General features: G+C 39.8%; 1 protein-coding gene across 24 annotated transcripts in view; it reads right to left on the bottom strand.

Annotated features, from left to right (window-relative positions):
• LOC106095735 (cell adhesion molecule Dscam2) overlaps nucleotides 1–16,193 on the bottom strand; it is a 433,819-nt gene that overhangs the window by 180,887 nt on the left and 236,739 nt on the right. For all 24 annotated transcript variants that reach the window (XM_013263055.2, XM_059369670.1, XM_059369663.1 and 21 more), the window contains 2 exons: nucleotides 349–1,193; nucleotides 117–278 (listed from right to left, as the gene is read on the bottom strand). In XM_013263055.2, the coding sequence (XP_013118509.2) occupies nucleotides 117–278; nucleotides 349–1,193 (1,007 nt within the window). The remainder of the gene's footprint in view (nucleotides 1–116; nucleotides 279–348; nucleotides 1,194–16,193) is intronic.

Below are 16,193 nucleotides of genomic sequence, written 5' to 3' on the forward strand. Positions count from 1 at the left end.
TGTCACCACATGACCACTTAGATCCCAGATGTTCTTCTCAATTTTCCATTAACAAGTTTTAGTCAACATTTGTCTAAAGCAATGTGACCTGTAAATTGGTACTTGGTAAAACTTACCCATGACTTGGACTTCTAATGAACCACGAGCAGAATAGCCTTCAGCATTTTTGGCAACACAGGTGTAGGTGGCCTGATCCGAGTTACGTTCCACATTTTCAATGATGAGAGTGCCATTGGGGAAGACTTTTTGTTTGCGGTTAATGGGCAAGGCACGATTATCTGCAAGCCAAAGAAAAATAAAACAAATTAGAACTCAAAGAATTTCTCTTCAATTCCTTTCTTATCCTACCTCTTTCCCAAACAATCGAATCAATTGGGTAGCCGGCAACGGGACATGTCACAATCAATGTTTCGGTGGCCACAATAGCTTTCTTTTCCATTTGACGGATGTAGGGCAAGCCATAGACATTCAATTTGGCAGAGTGTTCAGCAATTCCAACTTTGCTCTTGGCAATACATTTGTAGAGACCACCATCATTTGCTTGGACCGAGGTAATATTCAAATATGATACAACATCTCCATTAACGGTAACATATTGGCCAACTTGGTAGCGATCATTGTTGGCAATCTTCTTGCCATCCAATTCCCAGGAGATTTCAGGTGTGGGATTACCGCCGGCTACACACTTCAGGAATACACTTGGTCCGGGTTCCATGGTTTCTTCTTGGAAAGCTTGACGTATAACAGGAGGATCAAAACGGCCACCCAATTTCAATTCTGCACTTGCTTCAGCGGATTCCTGGTCATTGCGTACAAAACACTGATACATGCCCTTATCTTCCTTCTTCACAGATTCAATGCGTAAAACGGGATCAGAGTGGCCCATAGCTTTGCCATCCTTTAACCAACTAACAGTCTTAATGGGATTGCCACTGTATTGACAGGTGAAAACAGCTGGGCGTCCGAAATCAACAGTTTGGGTGGGAGGATCGATTTTGGCCGAGAGGGGAGCAGTAACAGTTAAGACAGTTTCCACAGATTCACCACCCACCGAATTGTTAACAACACACAAATATTTGCCAGAATCCTCGACGACAGCATCCTTAATAATCAAAGTTCCAGAGACTTGTTTAACGCGATCGTTCAAGACAACAGCCTGTTTGCGGGTAGTTCCTTCAATGAATTTATACCATCTGCAAGAATAAACACAATATATGATCAGTTGATATGGTCCATAGTGTCAAGAGACTGAATAAATAGAAATGATCTTGAAATATGCCTCGTATGAAATGCCAGCGTTTGAAGTGTTTTATTGATTTTTGGTTTCTTTGTTTTGTAAAAAGCACATTGAAATGTTATGAAATGATTGACAAAAGCTGATCACCATACATTTTCAGCAACAAAAAATTTCAATAATTTTGATAGGAAAAAAGTGAAAGAATAAAAATTTCAACTCTAACATCAAGCAGCCTGAATACTTACCTTGAAAGCCTTGCAAGCTTTAAAACTTACCTTAGCTGTTTTGCAGGCTGCATTATGAATTGATGTTACATGTATAGCATTTCACACACACTTTGTTTCAAGATCATTTTTATTTGAAATTAAGAAGGCCCTAGAGGAAATCCTATACGCAAAATCCTAAAAAAGATGGTAAGAAAGAAGAAGTATCTATCTAAGGGACCTTATCTATGTAGCATTTGGTTATAAACCATGGGGATAGATGTAAGACGAATTCGCTTTGAAGATTAAGGGGGATATTTAGTTTCAAGATGCCAGAGAAACCAAACCAATTGCTGTAGTAAGCCCCAACAACTTTAGCTCTTTGAGTTTAAAATTAAAAGGGCCAAAAAAATCTATAACAACCAATTTAGGGATATTTCAAAGTATTGTGATGGTATTAGGTCATTGGAACAAAACCCCAATAGCGTTTGAAGTTCTGAGTCCAGCATCTTTTTGGACCCTATTCATATAACCAAGGCCGAGGACGTATAGTCTTCACATTATGTGATATATCCGATTTATATTAGAGATGGGTAGACTGATTTATGCATTTTTTTGTTTGTACCTTAATGGTTATCCCAAAAACACTAAACAAATATTAAAATTTAAAGTCAAGTTGTTAGGGGGAACGCCCGACCCAAGCGGGCATATAGACCTATCAGTACAAAATAGGACTAAAATAAACTATATTTGGGAATGGATTATGAAACTGATGTAAAAAATAATGGCTTTGTGGCAGGGAGCCCGTCGTCGCACACCCAAAACCCCTAAAAACGGGCATACATGCCCTTCAGAACAATAATTGTGCTAAGGTAATCACTAACCAGTAAAAAGGCATTCATTTCGGCCGGGCCGAACTTTGGGTGCCCATCACCGCAGGTATATAAGTACACCACCTTTTGTCATAATCCGGGAAGAAATGTATTATTAATGCACCCGTAGCAGCTATATCGAAATATAGTCCGATTTGGCCCAAATTTGGCATGGGAATTGAGTGGTCTAATATTGGTTCAATATTGGCCTTTTTTGCAGCTATATCCAAATATAGACTGATCTGCACCATATAGAATTAAGATGTCGGAAAGCCTAACATAATGCACTGAGTTAAATTTCAGCAAAATCGGATAATAAATACGCTTTTTATAGGGCCAAGACCTTAAATCGAGAGATCGGCCTAAATGGCAGCTATATCCAAATCTGGACCGATCTGGGTCAAGTTGAAGAAGAATACCGATTGGCCAACACAAATCGCTGTCTCAAATTTTAGCTAAATCGGATAATAAATGTGGCTTTTATGGGCCTAAGACCTTAAATCGGCAGATCGGTCTATATGGGGACTATATCAAGGTATAGTCCGATAAAACCCATCTAAATAACTAGTCTGTGGACAAATAAAGAACCTGTGCAAAGATTCAGCTCAATATCTTCATTTTTAAAGAGTGTAGCGGGATTTCAACAGACAGACGGACGGACATAGCTAGCTGGTCTTAGATTTTTACGACGATCAAAAATATATATATTTTATAGGGTCTGAAATAGATATGTATTTCGATGTCTTGCGAAATGACAAAATGAATAAAAATATGCCAGAATGGATGCGCTGAAGAAAGCCATTACGCGGGAATGGAGCCAAATACTGACAGGGTATATTTGGAGAGATTGTAAGTCGTTTTTTGACCGACTCAACAGAAATTTTAATGCAAAAGCTGGTCATATCGACCGAAAGTGAATGGATTATGAAATTTAGATTATTTTCATCATTTTCACATTTTTGACATTTGACAATAAAAAAATTTAGTTGAAGGGCATAATTTTATTGAACATACCAAACTTTGTCAAACAAGCAAAAATTAAAGCTGCTAGGAAACGAACAAAGATAATCGAGAGACTGGTTTATATGAGAGTTATATTAGGTTATAGATCGATTTGGACCGTACTTGCTACAATTTGTGGATGTCATAACGGAACACCACATGAAAGTCATAATAGAACACTATGTGCAAAATTTCAGCCAAATCGGACAAACATTGGGGCTTGTAAGGGTTCAAGAAGTCAAATCGGGAGATCGGTTTATATGGGAGCTATATCAGGTTATACACCAATTTGGCCGTACTTGGCACAGTTGTCGGAAGTCATAACAAAACACTACATGGAAAATTTCAGCCAAATCGGACAAAAATTGGGGCTGTAAGTGTTCAATAAGTGAAATCGGGCGATCGGTTTATATGGGAGCTATATCAGGCTATATACCGATTTGAACCGTACTTGGAACAGTTATTGGAAATCATTAAAGAACACTAAGTGTTAAATTTCAGCCAAAGCGCACCAAAATTGTGACTTCCAGGGGCTCAAGTAGATTGATTTATATATAGGGTGGCTGATGAAAGCCGCTACCAAAAAAAAATGTAATAACTTTTTTTCTATTTAATAATAATAATTTAATAATTAATTTAATTAATTAATTAATTAATTTAATTAATAATAATTTAATAATTAATTTAATAATTTAATTTAACATGAATAAAAGAAAAATGTATTCCATACACCGAAAAAAAAATGTAGCAATATTCATCATTGTAGCAATATTCATCAGCCACCCTGTAGGAACTATTTCAGGTTCTTGATCGATTTAGACCGCACTTGGTACAGTTGTTAGGAGTCATAACAGAACATCACATGCAAAATTTTAGCCAAATCGGACAAAAATTGCGGCTTCCAGGGGCTCAAGAAGTCAAAGAGAAATCGGTTTATATGGGAGCTATATCCAAATCTGAACGGATATGGCCCATTTCCAATCCCCAATGACCTACATCAATTAGCAGTATACGTACAAAATTTCAAGCGGCTAGTTTTACGCGTTCGACCACTATCGTGATTTCGACAGACGGACGGACAGACATGGCTAGATCGAATCAGAATGTCGAGACGATTTAGAATATATATACTTTATGGGGTCTCAGATCAATATATCGAGGTGTTACAAACGGAATGACTAGATTAGTATACCCCCATCGTATGGTGGTGGTTATAAAAAATATTTTTATAAAACAATGTGGTCGTTTGAGTTGGTAACACTTCGTCAGCTACCATGTAGTTTCAATACTACAAAAAAAAAACCTAATATAGACCACTAGGAAACCACCAAAACTAGTGCTGTATATTGGCAACTATACCTAGATGATACTAGTATTAAAATTAAAAGAACTAGTAAAAGTGTGTTAAGTGTTATATATCGAGCTTGACACGCTGTTTGAATTAATTTTTCAAATAAATAGCAGGTAGATCTACATATACAGGTGAACCGTATTTGTCATGACCAATAGAAGTCATAAAAATATACCACGTTTAAAGTTTAATACAAATAATTACGCCCCTAGAGGCTCAAGAAGTCAAATCTGCGATCGGTTTGTATGGCAGCTATATCAAAATATGACCCGTAACAGCACATTTACAATCCCAACTCGCCTACACTAATAGGAAGTATTTGTGAAAAATTTCAAGGCCCTAGCTTTACTCTTTTGATTTTTAGTGTGCTTTCGACAGACAGGCAGAGGGACGGACATGGCTAAATCAACTCGGTATGTCATGAGGATTAAGGTTTTTGATCAATCGATGTGTTACAAACGAAATTACGTTATGAGGTAGGGTGTTTGTATATCAGATTCGTATTCCACTCTTAAATGTCTTTCATTTAAGACCCTTATGGTACTGATTGACATATATACCCATTTAAAGAATTTTGAGTGGGGCGTTTCCCCCTAGAAACTTTACCCCAAACAAAAAATCGCTTTCATCAATCCACCCATCTCTGATGTATTGCGGATATATTATCTTCCGTTAAGGTTATATATAATAGGCCAAAAAATTTGACTCTAGACCCTTTTAAGATTTTGCCCTACTGAACTAATGACATCCCCTGACTTGGAATTTCCCACCAACCGGGTCATGACCCGGAAATTGTGCCATTGTGTATTGTCTTTTGGAAGATTAACCTACGGACATACAAAAATAATGCACTACAAGAAATTGATACTACATGTGCTCTTGTATAGAGTATGGGTACTTGCTGAGGCAATGGTGAAATTATTCAAGAGAACAGTGAATGCCGAAACTTTGGTAGTAGAAGACATTTCGAAACATGGCGTATTAGAGAATGAAGAGAAGCCCACAAAACTGTACACATTTTCACTTTCGAGAATCAGATTCTATTTATGGGCCTCTCTAGACATTAAAGTGATTTATATGTAAAGTTATCAATTCGAAAAAATTTTGTGTAAAATTTAAAGATTTAAATGTTAGATATATGAACAAAATTTTACAAAACTGTATACCTATAAACAGGCACTGGATAAGCCTGCCCTGGGCAATGACCCACAAATGTATCACCACATGGTACTTCATTTAATTCTATACTTTTGGCGGCAACTCGGGGTTTAACCAGACCAACAGGTTCTAAAAATGATTAAATTCCGTCAATTTTAACAATCGCAATTAAAAAAAAAAAAACAGAGAACTGCCTTATTGGTAGTAGAAGCTTTAAACAAATTGTATCTATATACCTAAAAGCTGGCATTGGATAAGCTTGAGCTTGACATAAAATGGCGAAACTTTCTCCTGAGTTCATGGTGTGCTCCTGTAAACGATCACCGGATACACGAGGACCAACACTGCCAATGGGTTCTGAAATTTGTAAATAATTGGCAAAAATCCTCCCAAAATTAAAAACAAGTCTCTTAACAAACTGCCTGAATATTGGTTTAGTAGCCAAGTATGTTAGTTATTCAAAGTTTTGTTTCGACTTTGAAAAAAAAAATATGTATACCTAAACACCGGTGTAGGATATGCTTGACCCATACACACTATGGCCAAACTATCTGCTTGTTTTCTGGTCATTTCCTGTAAACGACCACCTGTTATTTTTGGTCCCACACTGCCCACGGGTTCTGCAGAAGTTTGAAGAATAGCAAAAATTAACTTATTTTATATTTTATCAACATTTTGGTGTAGAATGAAAACTGCCTATGTTATAAGCCATCATTTTTTTGAACACACCTAATAATTGGCACCGGAAATGCTTGAGCTTGGCATAATAGGGCAAAACTATGACCGATTTCTTTGACAAAGGTAAAGCTTTTCGATTCACCAGAAAATGTAGGAGCCTTGGCACCAACAGGTTCTAAAAAAATCAACAGTAAACATTTTTTTATACATTCTTTTAAAATATCATTGGTGAAAACTGCCTGAATTAGCAAAACTTCCTATGGATGAAAGGATGATGCTTTAAAACAAATTTCCTATAGATATGAAATTTTGCAATCATTACGCATTGTGAAGAAATTTTGAGAAAATTTCAAATGGAGATAAAATTTTGACAAAAAATTTCCAATATAGTTGAACATTTTCACTGAATGTACCATAGAGATAAAATGTTGAAAAAACTAACTACAAAGATGAAATTTAAACAAATTTTCCTAGAGAGATACATTTTGACGAAATTTTTACGCAATTTTCCATAGAGGACAGTTTTGAGAAAATTTAAAAAAGTATAAACGCGTTAAGTTTGGCCGGGCCGAACTTTTGATACCCGCCAACTCGGGTATATATGTAAACCACCTTTCGTTATACATGTACAATCCCATGGCAGCCGGTTGTACGCACCGGATTGACCCGATGGAATCCTCATCGGCAAGGGCTGCCGCCTCAGTGTACGTCTTTTTTCGTCATGGGAGAGGCACATCCCGGAGTGCCTTCTCCGTACGCTTCTGGTCCGTGCCGGGATTGAAAAGAACCCGGACCCTGGTTCTGTTCGGTTTGCCAGAACCGCCTTCATCATCGGTCAGTGTCGGTGAGGTGTAACCGGTGCTTGGAGTGGGTACATTTCCATTCTTGCTCTGGCCTAACTTCGCTACGGGAGTATAGTCATACTGGCTATGTCGCTAGGTGCTGTGCGAACATAGCCAGCAGTGGGTCGCCTTCGGCGTCCTCGTCGTCGGACTATGTGACCCCCCCCCCCCGACCTCTCCCGTACGGCAATTTATGCAACGACAGCACCCTAGCCCTACTATTGCCAGGCCAGTGCCGGGAAGTGTATCGTTCTTGCAGTTAAACTGCAACGGACTGCGTGGCAAGATTGATGAGATTGTAGATTTTATGAGTCGGAAGAGCATATCGGTCGCAGCGATCCAGGAGACAAAGATGACTAACACCTGCAGCTTGCACAGTTGTCACGGCGACAATGTGCTACGCAAAGATCGCTCAAGGAATGGAGGTGGGGGATTGGCCTTCGTTATACACCATTCCGTGCAGTATAGACCTATCTCGCCTGCGCTTGACGCTAGTGACCCATACATGGAATGTATGGGGGTAGCAGTCAGGTCTGGTACTGCCGAGATAGAGATATACAACGTGTATATACCGCCGGTTGGTAGCTGTGTCCCGATTAATGGCCAGGCCTACAACCCCGACATAAGTGGGTTGCTATCTGGCCATAGTCGTCTGGTTCTGGGGGATTTTAATGCACATCACTCGTCATGGCATTCTCCCCTAGGTAACGACCAGCGTGGCATAGCTTTGGCAGAGCAGATAGATAGCTCCACGTTTTGCACGGTGAATGAGGATGCCCCCACTAGGATTACGAGGAGGTGCAGCAGCTCGCCAGACATCTCAATTGCATCCCCTGATCTCCTGAGTGACGTATCCTGGCAAGCCGTCATCTCTTTGGGGTCAGACCACCTCCCCATAATCCTCACCGTCGACCGACCACCCGACTTCATAACCTCTGAGCGCCGGACGTTCATCAATTACAAGAAGGCCAATTGGACTGGCTTCAGAGAGTATACCAATCGCCGCTTCAATAAACTGCTGATGTGCTTGTGGCCAAGAGGAAATTCCGAGACATCATCAACGCAGCAGCCGCTCGCTTTATACCAGCCGGTCGAATACCGCAAGTGCGACCCAATTTCCCGGCGCAAGCAGTGGTACTCGCAGACGACCGTGATGGGATTCGTGCTATGGACCCCGCTAACCCCAGAATCAGCGAGCTGAATCTGGAAATAAACAGGGTAGTCAACGAACATAAGCGGAATTTGTGGCTGGAACACTTGGAGCAATGTAACTTAGGCACCGGTGCAGGCAGACTGTGGGCCACTGTTAAGTCTCTCTCGAACCCCGGTAGACGGGACGACAGGACCTCAGTCACTTTTGGCGAGATAACCGTGACTGATCCGAAGAGATGCGCCAGGTTGTTCAACCGTCAATTTATTGTGCATCCCGAGAGAGACAGGGCAAGGATTAGAACCATTCGCCGTATTCGTGGTCTCCGAGCCGATGAACAGCCATCACAATTTACCGTGGGCTAAGTTACGAATGTCATCCGTGGCGCCAAATCTTCTAAGGCGTTGGGCCCCGACGGAATCTCTACATTGATGTTGAAGAATCTGAATTCACCTGGAGTTGAGTACCTTACCACTTTACTCAACCTGTCATTGAACACTCTTATAGTTCCCGATGTCTGGAAAATGGGCAGAGTGATCCCGCTACTGAAGCCTGGTAAAGACCCGAGTTTGGGGGAGTCGTACAGACCGATCTCCCTTCTCTCACCAGTGGCTAAGACGCTTGAGGCATTAATCCTCCCGAGCCTCGTAGGAGAATTTCCATTCGCCGAGCATCAACATGGATTTCGGAGACAGCACAGCACAACAACAGCTTTGCATGCCATCACCACACACATTTGCCGTGGCTTCAATCAACCCAGGCCATGTGATAGGACGGTCCTCGTGGCACTGGACCTATCGAAGGCATTCGACACGGTCAGCCATAGCCAGGCCTGAAACGTTGGGTCACGAATTATCTGTGTGGCCGCCAGTCATTTGTGGAATTTAGGGATAAGAAGTCAAAACACCGTAGAGTAAAAAGTAGAAACAAGGTCCTCAAGTCACTTGCTGGCAGCACTTGGGGTACATACAAAGAAATCTTGTTGACCACGTACAAAGTAATTGGCCGGTCTGTGGTAAGTTATGCTACGCCAGTGTGGTCACGTCAACTTTATGACAAGCGGTGGAATAATATTCAGATCTGTTAGAATGCCGCCCTCCGAACTGCGACGGGCTGTCTCCTCAGTTCTCATGTGGACCACCTCCATCAGGAGACAAAGATCCTACCAGTGCTAAGACATAACTACATGCTGTCTAAGCAATACCTTTTGGGCTGTTATCGCAGAAATCATCCAAATCATCATCTTGTGGATAGATACCCACCGCCCAGAAGCCTTAAGGTAGATCTACACGATCTAGAGCGTGAGGTCCAGCGCTACAAAAGAGAACCTCTAGATCAAGCGGCATATCAAGCGGGTCTGAACAACATTCATGCAGACACGGTAGCAGACGCGTTAATTGGCTACCGGGTGAATGTAGTCCTTGGAGAACGACCGCCACCCATTGCACCCGAAGAAATCGACCTCCCCCGGCAAACCAGAGTGGTTCTGGCTCAATTACGTTCCGGCAGATGCAGCCGCCTCAACTCCCACAGAGCTAGGATTGATGCCGACGTGCAAGATGTATGTCCATATTGTAACCAGGGACCGCACGATACACGTCACCTGTTTAACTGCCCGGCCAGACCCACTCGACTCAGACCCAGATCCTTGTGGACGCACCCCATCTTAGTCGCGGAGTTCCTGGGTCTTGACACTCAACAGAATCAAGCAGACGAAAGATAGTACACAATAAACTGCTACAACAACAACAACAACCTTTCGTTATAATCCATTGAAAATACATAATTTATGCCCTCATAGCAGTTTTATAGAAATATGGTCCGATTTGTACCAAATTCGACACGGATATTGAGTGGTCTATTAAGTACAAGTCATTGTTTAATTTTGTAGAACAAAATGTTGGGCTTTTTGGTACCCATATCCAGTGATTGACCAATCTGAACCATAAACGATACGGATGTCGAAAAGCCTAACATAAGTCACTGTGTCCAATTTCACCGAAATCGAATAACAAATGTGCCTTTTATGGGGCCAAGACTTTAAATCGAGCGATCCGTCTATATGGCAGCTATATCCAAATCTGAACCCACCTGGGCCAAATTGAAGAGAGCTGTCGAAGGGCCTAACACAACCCACTGTCCCAAATTGTGTCGAAATCGGACAATAAATGTGTCTTTTATGGGCCCAAAACCTTAAATCGAGCAATCGGTCCATGTGGCAGCTATATACAAATCTGGACCGATCTGAGCCAAATTGAAGACGAATATTGACTGGCCTAACACAACTCACTGTCCCAAATTTTAGCGACATCGGACAATAAATGTGCCTTTTATGGGGCCAAGACTTTAAATCGAGCGATCCAGCTATATCCAAATCTGCACCGATCTGAGCCAAATTGAAGAGGGCTGTCGAGGGGCCTAACACAACTCACTGTCCCAAATTTCGGCGAAATCGGATAATAAATGCGCCTTTTATGGGCCCAAAACCTTATATCCAGAGATCGGTCTATATGGCAGCTATATCCAAATCTGTACCGATCTGAGCCAAATTGAAAATGAATATTGACTGGCATAACACAACTCACTGTTCCAAATTTTGGCAAAATCTGATAGTAAATGCGCTCTTTTATGGGCCTTAGACCTTAAATCGAGAGATCGGTCTATATGGCAGCTATATCCAAATCTGAACTGATATGTCCCATATTACAAAAAGACGTCAAGGTGCCTAACTTAACTCACTCTCCCAAATTTTGGCGACATCGGACAATTAATTCGCCTTTTATGGGCTCAAAACCTAAAGTAGAGAGATCGGTCTATATTGCAGCTATATCTAAATCTGAACTGATCTAAACCATATTGAAGAAGGATGTTGACTGGCCTAACACAACTCCCTGTACCAATTTTCAGCATAATCGGATAATAAAAGTGGCTTTTATGGGCCTAAGGCCCTAAATCGGCGGATCGGTCTATATGGGGGCTATATCAAGATATAGTCCGATATAGCCCATCTTCGAACTTAACCTGCTTATGGACAAAAAAAGAATCTGTGCAACGTTTTAGCTCAATATCTCTTTTTTTAAAGACTGTAGCATGATTTCAACAGACATACGGACGAACATGACTAAATCGTCTTAGATTTTTACGCTGATCAAGAATATATATACTTTATAGGGTCGGAAAGGGATATTTCAATGTGTTGCAAATGGAATGACCAAATGAATATACCCCCATCCTTCGGTGGTGGGTATAAAAATATTCTTATAGAAGTAATATTTTGAGGAATTTTTAATAGAAATTATATATTGACAAAATTTCCTACAGAGAAAAAATTTTGACAAAATAGAATCGAAATTTTGAGAAAATTTGCTTTAGAGATTAAAGTTTTGACAAAATTTTCAGATGATATGTTATTTAAATAAAAATATATGAAGAGTTGAAATTTAGATAAAATTTTCTACAGAGATGAAGTTTTGAAAAAATTTCCAATTAAAATTAAATTTTGACAAAATTTACCATTGAATTATTGACAACATTTCCTTCAAAGTTGAAGTATCGTAAAACTCTCCTTTAGAGATAAAATTTTGACAATAATTCCTGTAGAGATGATATCTTGAGAAAAATTGCCACAAATATGAAATTTTGAGAAAAAAATTCCAATATTAACAACATCTCCCACAGAGACAAGATTTTGACAAAATTTGCTTTCAAATCATATTCATATGATCGTATAGAATTTTCTAGAAAAATTAAATTTTTGCCTTTTGGGTAATGGATGGATTCCTAGCTTATTGATTCTTCTCAAAGAGTTTACCTTATTATTGGCACCGGATATGCTTGAGCTTGACATAACAGTGCAAAACTTTGACCATAATGGCGTATAATAGTTGAACTTGCTAGATCAGATGAAAATGTGGGTGCTTTTGATCCCACAGGTTCTGGAAAAATATAAAAGTAAAGTTTTCAATAGCAAAGCAAAATTAAGAAAAAAAAGTTTTAACCAGTTGGTAGTGTGGCCTTCAATTAAAAAATCTGCTCTTATGTTTCCCATACTTAATATACAATAGGTTAAATTGATGTATTGGTCTGAGGGCAGACTCGCTTAGGCAATTCATTCAACTCCTGATGGGAGTGGAACCAACAACTACTGCAGTAATATACCGAGCTCGCTTCCTTTTCAGATACTTAGTCTATCTTTATACCCTACACCATCACTATGGTACAGGTGTGCAAAATTTTATCTAAATCGGTTCAGATTTAAATATAGCTCCCATATATAACTTTCGTCCGATTTGACCTATTAAGGCTGTAGAAGGCACAATTTTGATCCGATCTTTACAAAATTTGGCACGAAGTGCTTTTTGTGACGTCCTCATATGTGTGCAAAGTTCCATAACAATCGGTACAAATTTAGATATAGCTCCCACGACTTTTAAGGCTGTAGAAGCCACGATTTTCGTACCATCGTAAGAAAATCGTATAAAATTGCAAAATTAAAGTCTGACTAAATTTGGATATAAGTGCTATCTATTAAAAGTATTACGTATACTCGGTGGTGTAGGGTATTATATAATCGGCTCCCCTCGAATTTTACCTTTCTTTACTGGTTTTTTCATAAATTACCTTATTATGGGCACTGGATAAGCCTGAGCCTGACACAACAAAGCAAAACTTGTGGCATAGTGACGAGTTATTGTAAAACTTGAGATATCACTGGAAAAAGTTGGAGCTTTAGCACCCACTGGTTCTACAATAGAAAAATTATGAATGTTCAAAATTAACATCAATATCTATAAGATCTAAAGTAGAAAGAACCAGCTGCTAGTACGGAGATCCGTATTGACACTATTTCATCAAAATTCAATTTACCTAAAGAACGGTACAGGATAGGCCTGAGCTTGACAAAGTAAAACCAAATCTCTGCCTTGCTCTTCCCAAAATGTACTACTTTTCGATGAAGATGAAAATGCTGGTGCTTTTGCACCTAGGGGCTCTGTAAAATGGGGGGAATAAAAAAATGTATATAACTTTATGGACTAATACTATATACAGGTATTGTAAACTGTCTGAATGCAACAAAATTAAGTAACATCAAAAGATCCTTGCCTTGTTTTGGCAATAATTTACCTATACACTGGCACCGGATAAGCTTGCGCTGGGCATAGTAATACAAAATCTTCACCTTGAGCTTGCCAATAAATACTGCCTTTGGATGCGGAAGCAAAAGCAGGAGCTTTGGCACCCAATGGCTCTGAAATGTCAATGCAATTAACTTTTTTAATAAAAAGATTTAAACGGATTTAATGGGCCTGAATGTTGGGAGGGAGGTATTTCAAATGTCTAAAAGAACGTAAAGAGCCTTAAACAATGTTTTCCACAATTTTGCTTGTTGCCTTAAAATGTTAGAAATATTAAAGCGCCTACATCATAGAGCAGAGTTTCGATACAATTTTCTGAAGAAATTAAATTTCACACATTTCGCACTAAATTTATTCGTTCTTGAAAATTCATACAATCGGATATTGTCCGACTTAAGATCCTAGAGTTATCTGCTTCTATTGGAAATAAGAATACAAAAAACCTTACCTCATCAGATCCTACCGATGAGTCTGGTTGGTGGCAGACGAAATTGCGATATAGGAAACCAGTCAATGCTATTAACAGCAACGCATTCTCTGCCTAACTTTAAAAATAAGGTTTTTATTCTTCTATTTGTATTGGACGCAGAGAACCCTACGGTCTACAGCCGGACAATATGCGATTGTATGAAATGAAATTTCGACAAATATCCTATAGCGATAAAATTTGACCAAATAATCTATACTTCTCATTGAAATTAATCATTTAAAATCTTTGTGGCGCATAAAAATTATGAGAACATTTCTCATAGAAACAAAATTATACCACAAATTTCATCTATTCTTTCACTTTGGGAGTCGGTAGAACCACACATGCTCCAAATAAATGCACACATTTGAAAGCGTGTATTCAGTATGCAGTGACCCGATAAAGGTGCTAGATGCATTAAAGACCATCTGAGGTTCAAAACTCAGCGGTGAAGCTAAATCTTTTCTGGGCGATGCTTAGCCCACCCACATAACCCTTTCTATGCATATGGTGTGCAATCGGACTCACTTGGACGTTTTCGTTCTTTGTAATACAACAGAAACAGGAGAAGAAAGATGCCTAGTTCCTACCGTTGTACAATGCATATTGCTTGAAATGTCCAACAACTTGGAATGCTCACATCCGCTAAATCACACAAGTTCTTATGGAAATGAGAACGTAAAGTGGATCTCTACACAGTGCCGGACATACATACATACTAGATCTACTATAGTCTACTCTTCCTCAACCTGCTCACTGCTTCTGCAGAACTCGTTACTTGAAACCTTCAGACGGCACTCACTGAGACACCGAAATCTTGGAATAATGATGTTTATCGAAGGTTTATATTTACGGAATGTATGGTGAAGGAATCCTTGAGGAGCTTCAAAAAATTTAAGTCACCTGGACCTGATGGAATATTTCCGACGTTACTACAGAAGGAGGCAGACTATCTGGCGCCCCACCTAGCCAATATATTTACAGCGTGCCTGGGACAAGGATTGTATTTATACCCGAGCTCGGCAAGGAAAGATATGCGACACCAAAGGCCTACAGACCTATAAACCTTACGTCTTTTCTACTTCATGATAAAGAGTAGGGCAACCAGCGAACTGCTCAGATACACACAGCATGCCTATGTCAAGGGAAGGTCGGTGGAGACTGCCCTGCACGAGGTTTTGCATAAAATAGAAGAATCCTTAGATGCCAAAACGTACACACTGGCTGTATACATTGACATCGAAGGGGCTTTTAACAATGTGCGGACCGACACACTGATCCAATCCTAAGACCAGTACCGGGTGGACCCGATCCTTAGAGACTGCATAAACCATATGCTAAGGAACAGGTGGATAAATTGTGTGTCCCATTTGAGGTTAGGATTTTCATGCATTAGTATTTGACAGATCACGTGGGATTTCAGACATGGTGTCAAAGAGAAAGATGCTCAGTATGCTTTGACATTTCATCATGAATAGACTTACTAACGAGCAACGCTTGCAAATCATTGAATTTTATTACCAAAATCAGTGTTCGGTTCGAAATGTGTTCATTCACCGTAACGTTGCGTCCAACAGCATCTTTGAAAAAATACGGTCCAATGATTCCACCAGCGTACAAACCACACCAAACAGTGCATTTTTCGGGATGCATGGGCAGTTCTTGAACGGCTTCTGGTTGCTCTTCACTCCAAATGCGGCAATTTTGCTTATTTACGTAGCCATTCAACCAGAAATGAGCCTCATCGCTGAACAAAATTTGTCAAAATTTGAACACATTTCGAACCGAACACTGATTTTGGTAATAAAATTCAATGATTTGCAAGCGTTGCTCGTTAGTAAGTCTATTCATGATGAAATGTCAAAGCATACTGAGCATCTTTCTCTTTGACACCATGTCTGAAATCCCACGTGATCTGTCAAATACTAATGCATGAAAATCCTAACCTCAAAAAAATCACCCTTTATAAGGGGAAAGTGGCACAAGGCACGCTACAGGGGGGCATTTTATCGCCACTCCTATAGGTGACCACCATAAATGACATACGCAAACGATGTTATAATACTTCTAAGGGGTAAGGATCCGAACGAGCTATG

This window comes from Stomoxys calcitrans, chromosome 5 (genome assembly GCF_963082655.1).
Source record: "Stomoxys calcitrans chromosome 5, idStoCalc2.1, whole genome shotgun sequence".
Classification (NCBI taxonomy): Eukaryota; Metazoa; Arthropoda; class Insecta; order Diptera; family Muscidae; genus Stomoxys; species Stomoxys calcitrans.